The following is a 14439-nucleotide window of genomic DNA, read 5'->3' as shown; positions in this document are numbered from 1 at the left end:
GTATGGACTATTATAGCTATAAATTGAGTTTTTTAATATATTCAAGGTTGGTCTTCCATTTTAATTAAGATTTTATGCTTCTATTAAAGAGTACTAGTGAGTGGTTATTAAATGTCAGTTGGTAATGATATAATCTATCATGGATTATCGTGTGCTCTCAAAGGCACTCAGAATGTATCACCATTATCATTACTAGCGTTAGTTGTAATCTTATTATTAAAATAGGTTGATTATAAACACTTGATTTCAATTCAACATTATTTTGAATCACAATTATGTTACATTAAAAAATTTAACAAAATAATTTTGTTTTAGTTACTATTTCCATTGATTTTCACAAACATGTTGAATAAAGTAGACATAGAAGCACACGTTGAAGGTGGAGGACCATCAGGACAAGCAGGAGCAATAAGATGGGGATTAGCTATGGGGCTTAGAAGTTTTGTGGAACCCGAAATGATTGAAAAGATGAGATTGGGTAAATAAAAAACAAAATTGAAAAATATTCTTATTTTAATATATTTTTTTAGCTGGTCTTTTACAAAGAGATTTTAGAACAAGAGAAAGGAAGAAGCCAGGTCAAGCTGGTGCTAGGAAAAAATTCACATGGAAGAAACGTTAATTTAATTTCTAATTTGTTGAGAATGGAGTTAAAATGAAAAATAAAACATTTCGTAAGATAAAAAACAATAATTTTTATATAACAATTTCTATATAAAGTTGTCTATTTTATTTCATGTCACATGATTTTTTTACATTACATTTCAGTAAGTGGTTTTAATCCTAAGATCAACATACCCTGTCGTAGTATTGTTCTGGAAGTATTAAAAAGTAATAATCGTTGAGCAGCAATTTCTGGAGTTTGATTTTTAACTTGCAGCACTTTCAAAGCTTTATTTATATGGTTACTACAAAAAATCACATGTAAAATAACGTTAAAGAATAATAAAACAATTTACCATAAATGGAATAGATATGTAACCAAAATACAAGCTTCTAATTGCTCTTCAGACCTACTTATTACATCATTAAATTTCCCCATTTCTTTAACTAAATCCATTATAACTGGTTCTTTTAAGTATTCAGGATTACATTCTTTAGCAGCTACCCCTCCAGAATTCTTTTCTAAATTGCATAACCTTGAGTGGGTGTATTGTAATTTTATGCCACCATCTCCTTGAACCTAAGAAATTAACATTATTTTTTTTAGAATAAAAAAAATTTTAATTAGTACTTGTAGTGCTCTTTCCCAACTGAATTCATAGTCCTTTTGTCTTCGTTGTTTTAAATCGTTTATTATTACACATGAAACACCCAAAATATCTGATGTTCTTGTATCTGTTATTGGAACCTTCGTTGCTAAAAATTATATTAATTTTAATTACAATAATTTAAGTATTTTTTTTACTTATTGTAGTAATAACAAGTTTGAATACTAATTTACTAATAATACTAATTTTTTGTAGGACAACGTAATAAAATGACAAAATAAAACAGCACATATTTTAATTTTCAGCCTCATTAAGTATAACATGCTGAAGAATAACACACCAAATGAAGAAATTTTAATAAATTATTAACGAGTTGGAGCAACAATCTAACAATTAAGAAAAACATCAAATAGAAGAGATGGAGGCAATTTTGCTTAATTTCTATATTTCGAAGAAGCAAATATAGTATACCATGTCTACATTGTCTACTCATAACGGCCGCAACATACCAAAAGCGATAGAAACGCTTACAACGAACTCAAGTGTAAAGAATCTTTGTTTCATATATGATTCATTATGTTTCAGCATCCACTTAGGCAACCTTTGCGAATCCTAATGTTAGGCAAATACCAATCCCCTATATGTTGCAACAAGCTTCCACATTTGCAAGGTTAGAAAAACTCTTACATTACCAGGATGTTAGAATAAGCATCTCAATCGTCTGTTATCGAATGAAGAGTGGGATGAATTAGAAGAATTGGTAGTCATTTGAGTACTATAAATGAAACAATGTTTAAGTTAAAAACGTGGTTTCAGTTAAAAATCAAACTAGAAAGCTTTAATACTGCGCCGCGAATAAAGAACCGACGCTCTTTGCACTCTAAAGCAGAAGGGGTGTTCGCTAGGGATGTATACTCTCTTCACATCTCTCTAATATCTATGTAGAATACATAATGACAAAGGCATTGCACGAATTTAATGGAGAGATCTCAATTGCGGGCAAGAAAATACAATTTTGATAGCTGCATTAGAAGAGGAAATGGTGATCATCTAATCCAAGTTGAGACTGGGAGTAATAAATATTGCCTTAAGATTAACGTCGTAGACTAGATCATGTACCTAGGCTCATATATTAATAACATAGGTTTAAGTGATAGGGACATGTGAAGAAGAATACTGGCTAAAAGTGCAATGAGTGGGCTATCTAAGATCTGGAAAGACAAAAGGTACCAAAATGGGGCTAGTTTATTCACTGATCTTCTCCATTTTCCGACATAGAGCTGAAACGTGGACAATTAAAGCAGCGGACAGGAAGAAAATTGATACGTTTGAAATGTGGTACTGGAAGCACATGCTCCGAATTCCGTGGCCAGCGCGCAGATCGAAGGAATCGATCCTTAGAGAATTGAACAGAATAGACCATCTTCTATTTGTCTTGCGAATTTCCTGAGATTTTTTAGACCGATTTCTCGAAGATATGATGATGTAGAGAGGTTGATAGTATCGGGAAACGTAGAAGAAATCAGATTCAAAAGATTATCGGCACTTCATTTTACTGCTCTGTTAATAATGACCGAAACCGAACTTAATGGAGAGTACTGATGACATAAGTTGTTAATAATCACGATTCTCAGTACTGAGAGAACGACAATTGATGATGGGCGAGTTCTTTAAAAAAGTTGGTGACAACTTTATGCTAAAACAGATTTACAGTACAAAAACCTGAATTAATTTTTCATTTGCCTTTCATGAACATTTTCAGATTGATGATTGATTCTACTTTAAAAAACAGTGTAATCCTTGACAAAAATGAGTCATCAAACATGTAAGAATTGCAAGCAAACATCATGAATGCCTTTGAATAAATTGATGGAGACATGTTACGTCGAGAAGAACTTCATTAGAGAATTAATATCAGCAGAATCATATGAGCCACGTAGAATCTTAAAACAACTTGATAAGTTACTCTAACAATCCGTCAGATTTGGCGGGATCACTACGACTAGCAGGTTCGAAAATGATAATTCTTTGCTTCAGGCAGATATTTGCATGTTCACAGATGGATCAAAACCGCCGGAAGGGATCGGGGTAAGAGTATACTGCCATGCACCAGTACTGTTATTCGAGGCGGAAGTATTTGCACATGACAGTACGATTTCTCAGACAGTCAAACCGCTCTCCAGGCGCTGCAGGCCGTGAAAACTGTGGCTCTGGTTAATGACTATAAGAACATTAAACACACTGAGTTGTGATTATAGACTTTCTTTGATGTCACTCTGGTGTTGCTGGCAATGAAGCGGCAGATGAGCTAGCACGAGAGGGCAGCGCTAAAGCGTTTGTGGGGCTAGAGCTAGCAGTTGTTGTATTATTTGCGATAGCCAGACATAGGGTTGGGCTGAAGAGATACTTCGCCTACCGTGGACCAGTTCTCCTGGAACTCCCTTGAATGTCGACTATGTGTGGAGGACGAGAAGATGGTTGAGAAATGTTTTGTGCCACTGCCCTGCTATTAATCGTATCACATTCTCGATTTTTGGGTCGCAGTTTATCTCCCAAAAGGATTTGAATTAGTTTTCACCGAGCAAGGTATTAATGTTCGTGAAGAGCATTGGACTGCACGGTGAAATTTGCGGTATCTATCGGGGTGGCGGCAAGATTGCTTGGTCCGCCTACCCGCTATGTAATATGATGTAATGCTCTAATAATAAGTATATATACATTTTCAAAACAATACAGCTATGATAATATCCTTTATAATAACCAGTGTATTGATTTTTGAATTCAAGAAGAAATTTATGCCTCAGAAATATGGTAGAAAAGTAAAGTTTAACAATTTTAATCATTGTCAAACATCAAACTAACCGCACTCATTAATTTGAATCCTAACTTAACTTTAATCTGAATTCTTTTTGATTTTTTTTGATCTTTTTTATTTTTGTTCAATATTTTTGAGACCGTTTCTTAACTATCAACTCACTTGGTGAATTTAATTGTCTTTGAGTCATAAGTTCTTTGGTTTCATCTAAAATATCCTTAAGAAATACCACATTTCCTTTTCTTGTACTCATCCCACGAACCCTTCCAAATTTAACATGTTTAAGCCGTCCAGCCCAAGGTAAATCCATTTGATATAAAATATCTTTAAGTGCATTAAAATGATCGTTTTGTCCGTTTTCAACGACATAATACATCTTATGGAATTCGTACTTTTTAAATCTATCCATAGCAGCTGCAATATCTCTTGTAATGTATAAAGTGCTTCCATCACTTTTCATAACAGTCACACTTCTATCTTGAATATTAGCGACCGTTTTTCCGTCGTGAGTCACTTTAACAACTTTTCTTTTGTGCATTTGATCAACAACTTCTTTAATTTGTTTGGCCCCATACATCGATTCATAATTGTATTCGTCAAAATGTACTCCAAGTCGATCATAGATACCTTTTAACTCGGAAATGGTGAAATTAATGTACGTTTGCCATGAATTTACGTCTTCGACGGAACCTTTTTCTAATTTTAAAAATTCTTCTCGAGCTCTTTTATTAATTTCGTCGTTTTTACTCGCTAATGCATTCGCGTGAACGTACGATTCATACAATAATTGAATTGGATTTTGTTTAATATCATTTTCAGATAAATTTAGTTCTTTAACGCCAACTTTAATCAACCCAAATTGTGTCCCCCAATCTCCTAAATAATTAATCCTAGTTACTTTATTATTCATGTACGCATTTAAATTCGAAACGAAATTTCCTATAATTGTTGATCTTAAATGACCAGCGTGAAATGGTTTTGCAATATTTGGGGAACTAAATTCAACAACAACGTTCTTTTGATCAGCATGCATATCGGGAGCTCCACCGTGATCAATGACTTCTTTGAAAAATATGTTGGGGTTTATATTAAAACAAATTTTTCGGTTTGCTCTATCTTTTACTGTTGTTACTTTTGTTATAATTTCATCGGGTTCTATTCTTAAGATTTCGCTTGCGTTTGATATTCCAAAGAAATTTTCCATTTTAGTTAATGATATTTCCATTTGTATTGACGATTCCGTGTTATTACTTACTGAGAATAATGGCTTTAATTCTAATGCCGAAAATGTTGGATTTTTCTTTTTTAAACTGTCTATAATCTAAAAAAAAAACATAATTTAAGTAAATTTAAAAATTTGAGAAAAATTTAAAATTTTTGGAAAATTGACAGATATAGTGGGGCCATCTACCGGAAATACTTAAGATTGACAAACAATTTTTTATTCGATTTATATAATTATAAATATTAATTAATTAATATAATAAATATATTAATTAATTAATGTAATAAATATATTAAATAAAGAATAAATAAATAAATATTAAAAAAATTGTATTTAGTTGAATGCGCCATCTATTGGTGTCATTTCAAACTATCACATCACCTATTTTTTTTTCAAGATATTTTTCAATAAATAATAAATTAACTAATACTCACCTTACGTGCTAAATACAATTTCAACTTAACCGGCATGGCTTTTACTATTTTACAATTTTTTTTACTGAGAATTTAAACGTTTTTTACTCGGTGATTTAATGACGCGAAATGAGCGGTGAGGTTATATTTTTGACAGTGACATTTTATTTAAAACAACTGTCAAAAAGAAAATTTTAAATTAACCTCATTTATTTAGTTGAAAATATGTTATTTATCGTTTATATTCATTCTTTAAAAAGATTTTAAACGAAATCGTTTTATTTAAATGAATGTTTATGACAATGTTTATGGGGAAATAGATGATTTGGAAATTCGTAAGTACATTTAAACCCAGCGCGTGTTCTCCTCTAACAAATCGATTACACAAATATAAAAATAACACCAAATTTTAATTATCGTTAATGAATAAGTCGACAAAACTGAAAGATTTGAGATCGTATAATCACGTTTGGGTTCGGTCTTTAAAAAGTCAAGCTGGTTGGGTTGTAGCACGATTGTGGGGATCGGTTCTGTGTCGTTTTTCGAGTCGGGACTACGACGAGCGGACAGTTGTACGATTGCGCTTATCCGGTGCGGTCGTTGTCGTATAAATTCCATTTTATAATCGGGCGGTACAAAGAAGGGGCGTTAAAAATCGTACAGGTGTTTCGAAAATTACAAACTGTGAGAGAGGGTGCGTTTTGGTTCTTTCTGTTAACAGTGACCCCGACAATCGTTTTAAGGTGTCAAAATGACTGGTAGAATGGCTGGACAGACTCTCAACGATAGGATCCTTGCGGCCAGGCACAGCATTGCCGGACAAGGACTGGCAAAATCCGTTTGTAAAGCAACCACCGAAGAAATGATAGGACCCAAGAAGAAACATTTAGATTGTAAGTATTTAAATTATTATTTTCTTTTAAAATTTATCGTTCTAATTTTCATTTTAATTGAAAAGGAAAGCTAATGGAAAGGGAAATTAATCATCTGTTTGTGCGATGAGCTCGTCACATAACTGATATGATTTTTTATGATTAGAATTTATATTGAAGCGTGATTTATTAAATTTATTGTTTACAATTTTACTTAAATCGATATCTTAGAAGAGTTAAATTGAATTTACAAATTTATCATTCTTAAAAATCTTTAAAATTCATGATTTCTGGGATATTAAAATTCGTATTGACATCATTCGTTATGATGGAAGAGAAGAAATTATGAAAAAGATTATTAATATTCAAAATCCTGCATTGATGTTTGATATTTATTTATGACTTCTTTCCTTACTATGTTTTATATATGTTATTATTTTAAAACTATAATAATCAACGAAATAACCAATTTATTTGTAGATGAATTTGTCATTGTTTGTAGTATTATATTTATGGCACATCAATTGTGATATTGTTACGATCATGGAAAAATTCCAAATAATCTTTAAACGCCAATTTGTATGGAGGATTGACTGTCGGTTGGTTGGTTGCCCAAGCAGCAAATTGTGTTCGAAATTGAGTATAATTTTTTCATGTTGAAATATTTTCGACACCCTGATCCTCTCTGAAATCTCACTGAATTTAAGTTATAAAAATGTGTATATTATGTATGCAGGAATTGCAATCCAGAAATCAATCATTTAAATCAAAAGAAAAATGACAACAAATAATTTTCTGGTTTTTTCCACTCCTCATGTCTTGCACACATTGGTGTGTGAAGAGCCCTCTCTATTGAAGCTAAAGAATAAACAACACATAAAAATTGCTTTAATGTTGGAAGAAGTTTCTCAATATCAGAAAGGTTCTTTTATAAAATCCACCACAGCAAAGCAGTATTAATGGATGCAGAAAATAGTTTCATTTTCGCCTCTAGCTTAACTATTAGTGGTAGTAATCCAATATTAGCTAAGTATCTCTAAGTGTGTTTATAGCTTCGTCTTTCTCTTCCATCGTCAATTTATGTTTTGTTTTAGTTACATCTAAAATAAATACAATTAAATGATAAGGCGTAAGTGCCTGTTTATAAAATTTCTGATAAACTTGTATTTGAGACAGTGATAATTCCAATTTTTCATCAAATGAACTTCTTATTTTCTTCCATATTTCTCCAGCATCATATAGGCTTCTCTATATATAAAAAAAATAAAAAAAAGAATATAAAATATACCAAAAAAGGTATATTTTTGCAATTTGTCAAGTCCCTGGGATATTGGCTTTAAGATATTTAAGATCGTTTGTTATCAATATTAGATATTTTTTGGTATATGTTTTAGGATCAATTTCTTTTTTATTTTCTTCACATACTTTTGACAGTTTTTTCCATTGACTTACATGTATTTGCAGACAATCCACCATACTGTTCCACCTCACATCGTTTAAAAGTTTTCCATCAGTATCTACAAGCCATATACTTAGATCTAGCCAGGTGATTATTTCTAAAATATTTCACAATGTGGATCACATGCTCTTTGACTTTAGTTACTTCAAGGTCTTTGCAAAGCAAATTTAGAACGTGAGCTGGGCATCTATAAGTTATAACAGAACCACTAAAGCTTAAGCTTATGATCTATGTCTTCTCATACCTGTCATATTCGTAGCATATTAGTCACAAATGGCGTTTCATTACAATTATATTTCGCTTTACAAGATGAAATTATTCCATAAGCAATTTTTGTTAAGTAATCGCTTGTATGGGGGTTGTCAGATGTATCTATTGTTTCATATAAGAATGCGTTTCCATCTTCAGTAGTTATTGTGGCACACAGTATCGGGTCATTACGTACGTTAGACCAACCATCAACTGATATGTTACATCCAGAAAGACTTCCAAAACACTTTATTTTGGATACGCATTGGATGCGTTCGTATTTACATAAAAAGATCAAATCCAAGGTTAATGAATAAAAAATACGTACGAAAACTAAATTGAGAGAGAAATAGAGATATTTGAAAAAAAGAAATAGTCATTTTTTCTCAGCATGTTGTAATCCCGATATGTTAAAGATTTAAGTGGATTTTTCTACCCTCAACTATCTCGTATACTTATATGGCACTTGGGTATTTTAAATCCATCAGTGGATGCAATCGAGTTAATTTAGAAATTGGTTATACTTCAAATGGGTTCGATGCCATCATAGGCTATCTCAGAATCTAAAAGAAATAGAAAAAAAGGTAGTTTACATCTCGTGATCTCATTTTTTTTTGCAAAAAAATGCAAAAATGTCTAAATCGCTATCGTTTTCTGTTTTCGCGCTTTTATCAAAAAGTCGAAATTTCGCGAAAACAACAAACACGAATATCTCGCTTATTACCAAAGATGGAACATGATGATGAAGATGCAGTAGACTTTTTATCGATAATACAGTGGTGTAGAGAGAACATTTTTTGCATGTTACATTTCAAGATTGAATTTTTTTAGGTCGGAACCCAAAAGTAGGTTGCGTGCTACACGGACGGTAGTTTTTGGAGCGGCAAACAGCCGCCTGTCGAATATATACGATACTGTGGAAAAAGTTCTTTTCATTGTAGATATAATCAAATAATACAAAATTAACCAAAAGCTTTTGGTATAGCAAAAGTATAAGAACAAAAATAAACAAATGACAAAGAAGTGTTTTTATATAAGAGATCAAAAACTTATTAGTGCACCTAATGTAAGTGTGATCCTTCACTAGTCTAGCCTTTTTCCCCCGTTTCTACTGCTAGTATTTACTAATATTTGATCTATTTGTAGTTTATTTGAAATCATGGTGCAACACAGAGATCTTTTGCACATGAATTTCGATTCTTTTCTTTTTTCACTGTGTGTTGCATAAGAGCAAACCCAGCGTCTCTTTATTTACGCTTTCCCATTTTTGCGAGGAACTTCTGAATTGAAATTCTTTTCTGATAGTCTGACCATGGTAGTAGATTGCACGTTTTGTTTCATTTTGTACTTCGTTAAATATTCGAAAAATGCTTACGATTAAAAGAAAATACAAAAACAAAAGAATAAAAATATCTTTCGAGAAGCTGCCGGAATTCTAAATGGGATTCAGGAAACAAGATGTTACTGACATTCTGGGCCTTATATCAAGTATCGGCATTCAGCACGCATACATCTCCAGTGTATGGATAAATAATTTGTGCTAAACATCATGTTACTTCTGTCAATTGCTCCCATTCTTTCATTGTAAGCCGGTACACATAATGGTTTGGTCCTATTTTCAATGGCTTATCAATCTTAGAGGGCGTAATCATTTTATTTTCGTGAAAGGTGGTAAGCAATACCACGTCACGACGTGGTGTTCTCTATTTCAATGTTAGTATTTGCTTAGTAGGCCACTCTGTTTTTCCTTTCTTCAGCTTTTTTCAAAAATTGCCATGTGCACAATTACTTGTGTAGAGCTCCAAAAGTTTTACAACAACATCGCCTATCAATCCCAGACTGCTGTCATTATCTCTATTTTTAGTCTACTTATTTTTGATTGATTTTCTTTTACTTTTAACATTTTCCTTTCAATATAATGCGTAAAATATTCTATGCCTAAGACAGTGATAGCCAGCTCTATGATATCTGACGATCGCTCTGTAAAACTATAACACTGTCGCCACTTTTAGGGTTGAGATTTTTTTTATTCGTTGCGAGAAATCTAAGAGGGTAGGGCATCCTTTAAAAGTTGCGTGCCGCACAGTTTTCGCTAATTTGTATTAATTAGTATAATGTGGGCTATTATTAAATTTGTATTTTTTAAGTTAATATATGGTGTTCCATTTAAAAACACAAAGCTCTCCTATTTTCCGGAAAAACTAAAGTGATAAACTATTGTTTATGCTAAATTATTTGGGTTAACAAAAAATTAAAATTTTAAAAAAATGGCGCTTATGACGCGTATTGTATACGTCTTTTGAATAATGCCGAATTCTCTTTTTGCCAAACTCTTGTTAGGACTCTCATTAACAACCAATTAAAGATGATGACAACACGAAAAGGTTTTGATCATACGAACAGGTTTTTTCGTGTACAGTTATTTTTGGATGACTGATTTCGGTGGACTTTTTACGATTTCGCATCTTTTCTTGTTGTGTGGTTATACATTTTGTTGTTCTTCGTTTGGATTGATTTAAGTGCTTTTCGAGGTTAGGATAAACTATATGTTAGGTTTTATTGACTTGTTGATTATTATGATCTATTAGAATCATTTGTTAAATTCTACTACAACAAATTTCGGAATTTCTGGTATTGGAGGAATCCTATAACCGTAGACTCATTTATATGGTTTATGATAGTTTTTAAGATTTCCGATGTTAAAACTTATGAATCTATCCTAAATGGTTCTAAGAGTAGCTTGTCGACTTAAGTTATTACCCTCTGGACTTGAGTTATGACTTACAAGATCATTTACGATGTCGATTTTACCAATACTACAATTTTACACATGAATGCAGTGCTTATATAACTCTTCTGACATTAGTGCCGGTTGATACATTTTTTTTATGTTAATTTTCGAAATATATCTTATTGTATTTTATCTAATGGTGTAATACTGTATATTTTATTGTACTTGACTTGCGTATTAGCCCAAGTAGTGAAATTAGTTGTTTCAATTTTATTATATTAATGCCTCCCACTTTCTATGTTGATGGTACTCGAACATTTTTGTCTGTTGGTGGATAAGAAATTTGTATTGACTTAGAATCTATTTTAAATTAATTCAATTTTACTAAGGAATTTTATTGATGTAGCCATGAAACATAAATTTATTTTTATTATAAAATTATGGAAATTTATGTATTTAGTTGAAGTTGTTTTCCTTTGCTTTTTAGTTAGTTTGCCAGTAAATTTAAAGGTTCACAAGCTTTAAAAGATAATCAAAGATAATCTCGAAAAGCTTTCTTATTGAATAATAATTCACGAAAAGTTTTGAACTTAAATAGCAGGTTATCGTTCATGGTTCTAAATCTTGTAGTAACCGGATCGTTTCTTTTGCATTACAGTTATGTTCTAATGAGAGGTATTTAAATCTCATTATTTCAGTTGATCAAGAACCTTGCTTGAGTAGACTTTGTTATATTCTTATACTTACTCATTGTACATACTTCACTGGTACAATGATATAGTTATTTTGATTTTTTGATTGCGGTGGCTAAGTTGGAATGGTTACAGAATTGTTGCATCTACTATTTTGTTCATCTGGAGCATCACGACCAGGTGAGTCAGCACAGAAGTGCAATTGGAAATACTAACGATAGATAAAACAAGAGCATTTTCCTAACTTTCTGCAATATATGAAAAATCGTTAAGGAAATTATCTTTTCATATATGGACTAATGAACGAATGAAATGTTTGAGGAATTCTTCTGTTTGTATTTGGTGTGAAAAGTAGCGAGGAAGACGATGACGTTGTAATTGGATCAGTTTAGAACTCGGGTCACGACTCTGTTCACCAGTATTTGAAGAGAAATGATTTTCTAAAAAAACAGATCAAAATGGCGTAATTTTATTCTCATTTTTCAATCATTTATTAATCATATAAAAATTTCTATCTTGGCCAGCTAAGATATATTAAGGGTTAAATGTTTAATTTATAGATAATTTAAAATACCTACTAATAATAAAAGCGTCAGGGAAGATCTGTGGTGATGGTGACTATACCGTGCGTGCGTTTAAATTTGTTTATTCAACAATAATGCAAAATGTTCAACAAACGTTCGTGCTAGCTTATCTACCGCTTTATTACCATATCATGAACGATCTGAGACTTATATCAGGCGGGTCGTATTTATACCCCATATGTGTTTACTATTTAATATTTCTAAACATTTTTTCATATGTCTCTTATAAAAAATGCAGCTGATATTGGGTATTTCATGTCCACAAAGCTCGTTGAACCCTTTATTTACAATTTAAATAAAACCACTTGTAGCACTTGGAGAGTTGCTTAACTCGTTCTTCACTCATCAATCTAGATAGGATCTTAACAACCAAGTGAATGGCAAATATTTGTGCCTTGAATATTGTACACTCATACCCAAGTTACAAGATTACTTAACTAGCATCCATGAACAGGGGAGATATCAAGATTTTTGTTTTATATTTATCGGATGTGCAAATCAAAGTAGGCAGACAAGCAGTCAGTCAAGTGTTGAGCTTTGGTGCCTGGTATAGTTCCGTACCTGATCATACCTCTAACCATAGTTACGTAGAGTCAGTAGAGTTTGTCAAGGATTTATCCCCAATTATTTCCACAAAGACTCTTGCAAATCCATACTATACAAATGAATGTTCCACTAGATAATTTTATCTACCACGAAATTATCTAGACCTAAACGCAGTAAAAAAAGATTAAAAATTATCATTACATACATCATTATACATCATTAACGACAAATATTCTTTGCTGAATTCTATTTTGAAATGAGAAAGTAAACATGTCCAAAAAAGCCAACCCAAGCCAATAAGTACAACGCAACCTAAGGTATGGGTCAATACGTTTTTTGTTTAAAAAATTCATGATTCCTTCAATGTGGTTCAATTTTGTTTATTTCATATCTTTTATTATCTTCTATTTCTATGATTCCTATAATAGGCATATAATTTCCTTTTTAATTGCCCCTCAAAGTATTACAAAGTTTTTAGGTATTGAATTGCGTATTTTATGATATCATTCTACGTCTATCAATCATTATTTCCATCAAGAAAATGGAATTTATACTATCTAACGAAATTTATTACAATTATTCAGCTGCATTTCGTTTTCCATCTGAACAATGTATGAATTTTAAACGGCACTTTACAACAAGTGAAACGGAACTCTCATTTAAATACCTCCTTAACATAAAAAACCCTTTGATAAAATATTATTCTTTCCATTTTTTTTCAAAACCACAATTCTTAATATAGAATTTAACATTTGTAAATTGTTGTGGTGAAAGTACAATTTAGAACTCGCTTAGAACTGCAATTTCTCGTGAATAATAGCAACGTTCTAAGTTCATTCAAGAATTGTGATGGTTTTGGAATTATTTATGTGGATGGTGGGGTTTAGAAAAGAGATTTTTTTCAATATTTGGATCTGTTCATTCCCCCGTATGAATAGGAATATTATAGTAACTCTCTTCAAAAGAATACAAGCTTACAATTTTATTTATTAAAGTTGATTAAATTAGTTCAATCAAATCAGGTGAATAATATTGCTGCTTTCGAAATATTCTGTGTTAATGTATGTAAGTAAAGTTTCCCAAAGCCCCAATTCCAAATAAATTATTGCTGCGTCTTTAGTACGTGTAAGCAATATTAATTAGCTGTTTAAATTGACACACGTGGATACTGAAAATGCAAAACGGTTGAAAATAGACACCTTAGTCGTCAGCTGTTCTCGAGACCTTTGCATGTTTATTAAGGACGCTATTCGATTTTTTTTAAACCTTTGTCATCGCTGTTTTTTGGAGTTATTTTAAAATGATAGTGAATAATAATTATTTATGACAAATTGTCGTATCTTATCCTATCGATTCGGTATTATTTCAAAGTTTCGAAGTATTTGAATTTTGTGCGATAAGAGAGATGACTAATAATAATTTAAATAATCTAATCGTCGTTTATATCATTCCCAATAATAGACAAATATTTGTATTTCTGATGGAGATTATTTATTACATTCTGATTTAATGTGGTATTTAATTTTATTCAGAAAAAAATTGATAGATAAGATTAATATCTCGAAATAATTTGTATTTATTTCTAATTTATAATTAAAACGTAATTTTTATCATAAACATTAACATAACATAACATAATATT

At 31.6% G+C, this 14439-nt stretch overlaps 3 protein-coding genes across 6 annotated transcripts in view; 2 read left to right on the top strand and 1 right to left on the bottom strand.

The window, feature by feature from the left end:
• The window catches only part of LOC111422473 (mitochondrial ribosomal protein S9), a 29785-nt gene extending 28932 nt beyond the window's left edge, over positions 1-853 (top strand). Inside the window, exons 7-9 of the mRNA XM_023055664.2 lie at positions 316-478; positions 531-674; positions 769-853. Coding sequence (XP_022911432.1) covers positions 316-478; positions 531-622 — 255 coding nt within the window. The 3' untranslated portion in view covers positions 623-674; positions 769-853. The remainder of the gene's footprint in view (positions 1-315; positions 479-530; positions 675-768) is intronic.
• On the bottom strand, positions 681-5822 carry LOC111422443 (arginyl-tRNA synthetase, mitochondrial). The gene is made up of 5 exons (XM_023055637.2): positions 5686-5822; positions 4189-5347; positions 1235-1359; positions 960-1183; positions 681-908 (listed from the first exon to the last, which is right to left on the bottom strand). Exons 1-5 carry the CDS (start codon positions 5719-5721, stop codon positions 758-760), a joined length of 1695 nt encoding a protein of 564 aa, XP_022911405.1. The 5' UTR covers positions 5722-5822; the 3' UTR covers positions 681-757.
• Positions 5823-6170: 348 nt separating this feature from the next.
• Positions 6171-14439, top strand: part of LOC111413775 (phosphatidylinositol-binding clathrin assembly protein LAP-like) — an 80196-nt gene continuing 71927 nt past the window's right edge. For all 4 annotated transcript variants that reach the window (XM_071197175.1, XM_071197170.1, XM_071197166.1 and 1 more), the window contains exon 1: positions 6171-6557. In XM_071197175.1, coding sequence (XP_071053276.1) covers positions 6416-6557 — 142 coding nt within the window. In that variant the 5' untranslated portion in view covers positions 6171-6415. The remainder of the gene's footprint in view (positions 6558-14439) is intronic.

Source organism: Onthophagus taurus, chromosome 1 (genome assembly GCF_036711975.1).
Source record: "Onthophagus taurus isolate NC chromosome 1, IU_Otau_3.0, whole genome shotgun sequence".
NCBI classification, from domain to species: Eukaryota; Metazoa; Arthropoda; class Insecta; order Coleoptera; family Scarabaeidae; genus Onthophagus; species Onthophagus taurus.
The sequence above is the reverse complement of the archived record's forward strand: the minus strand, read 5'-3'. Positions and strand labels throughout refer to the sequence as shown.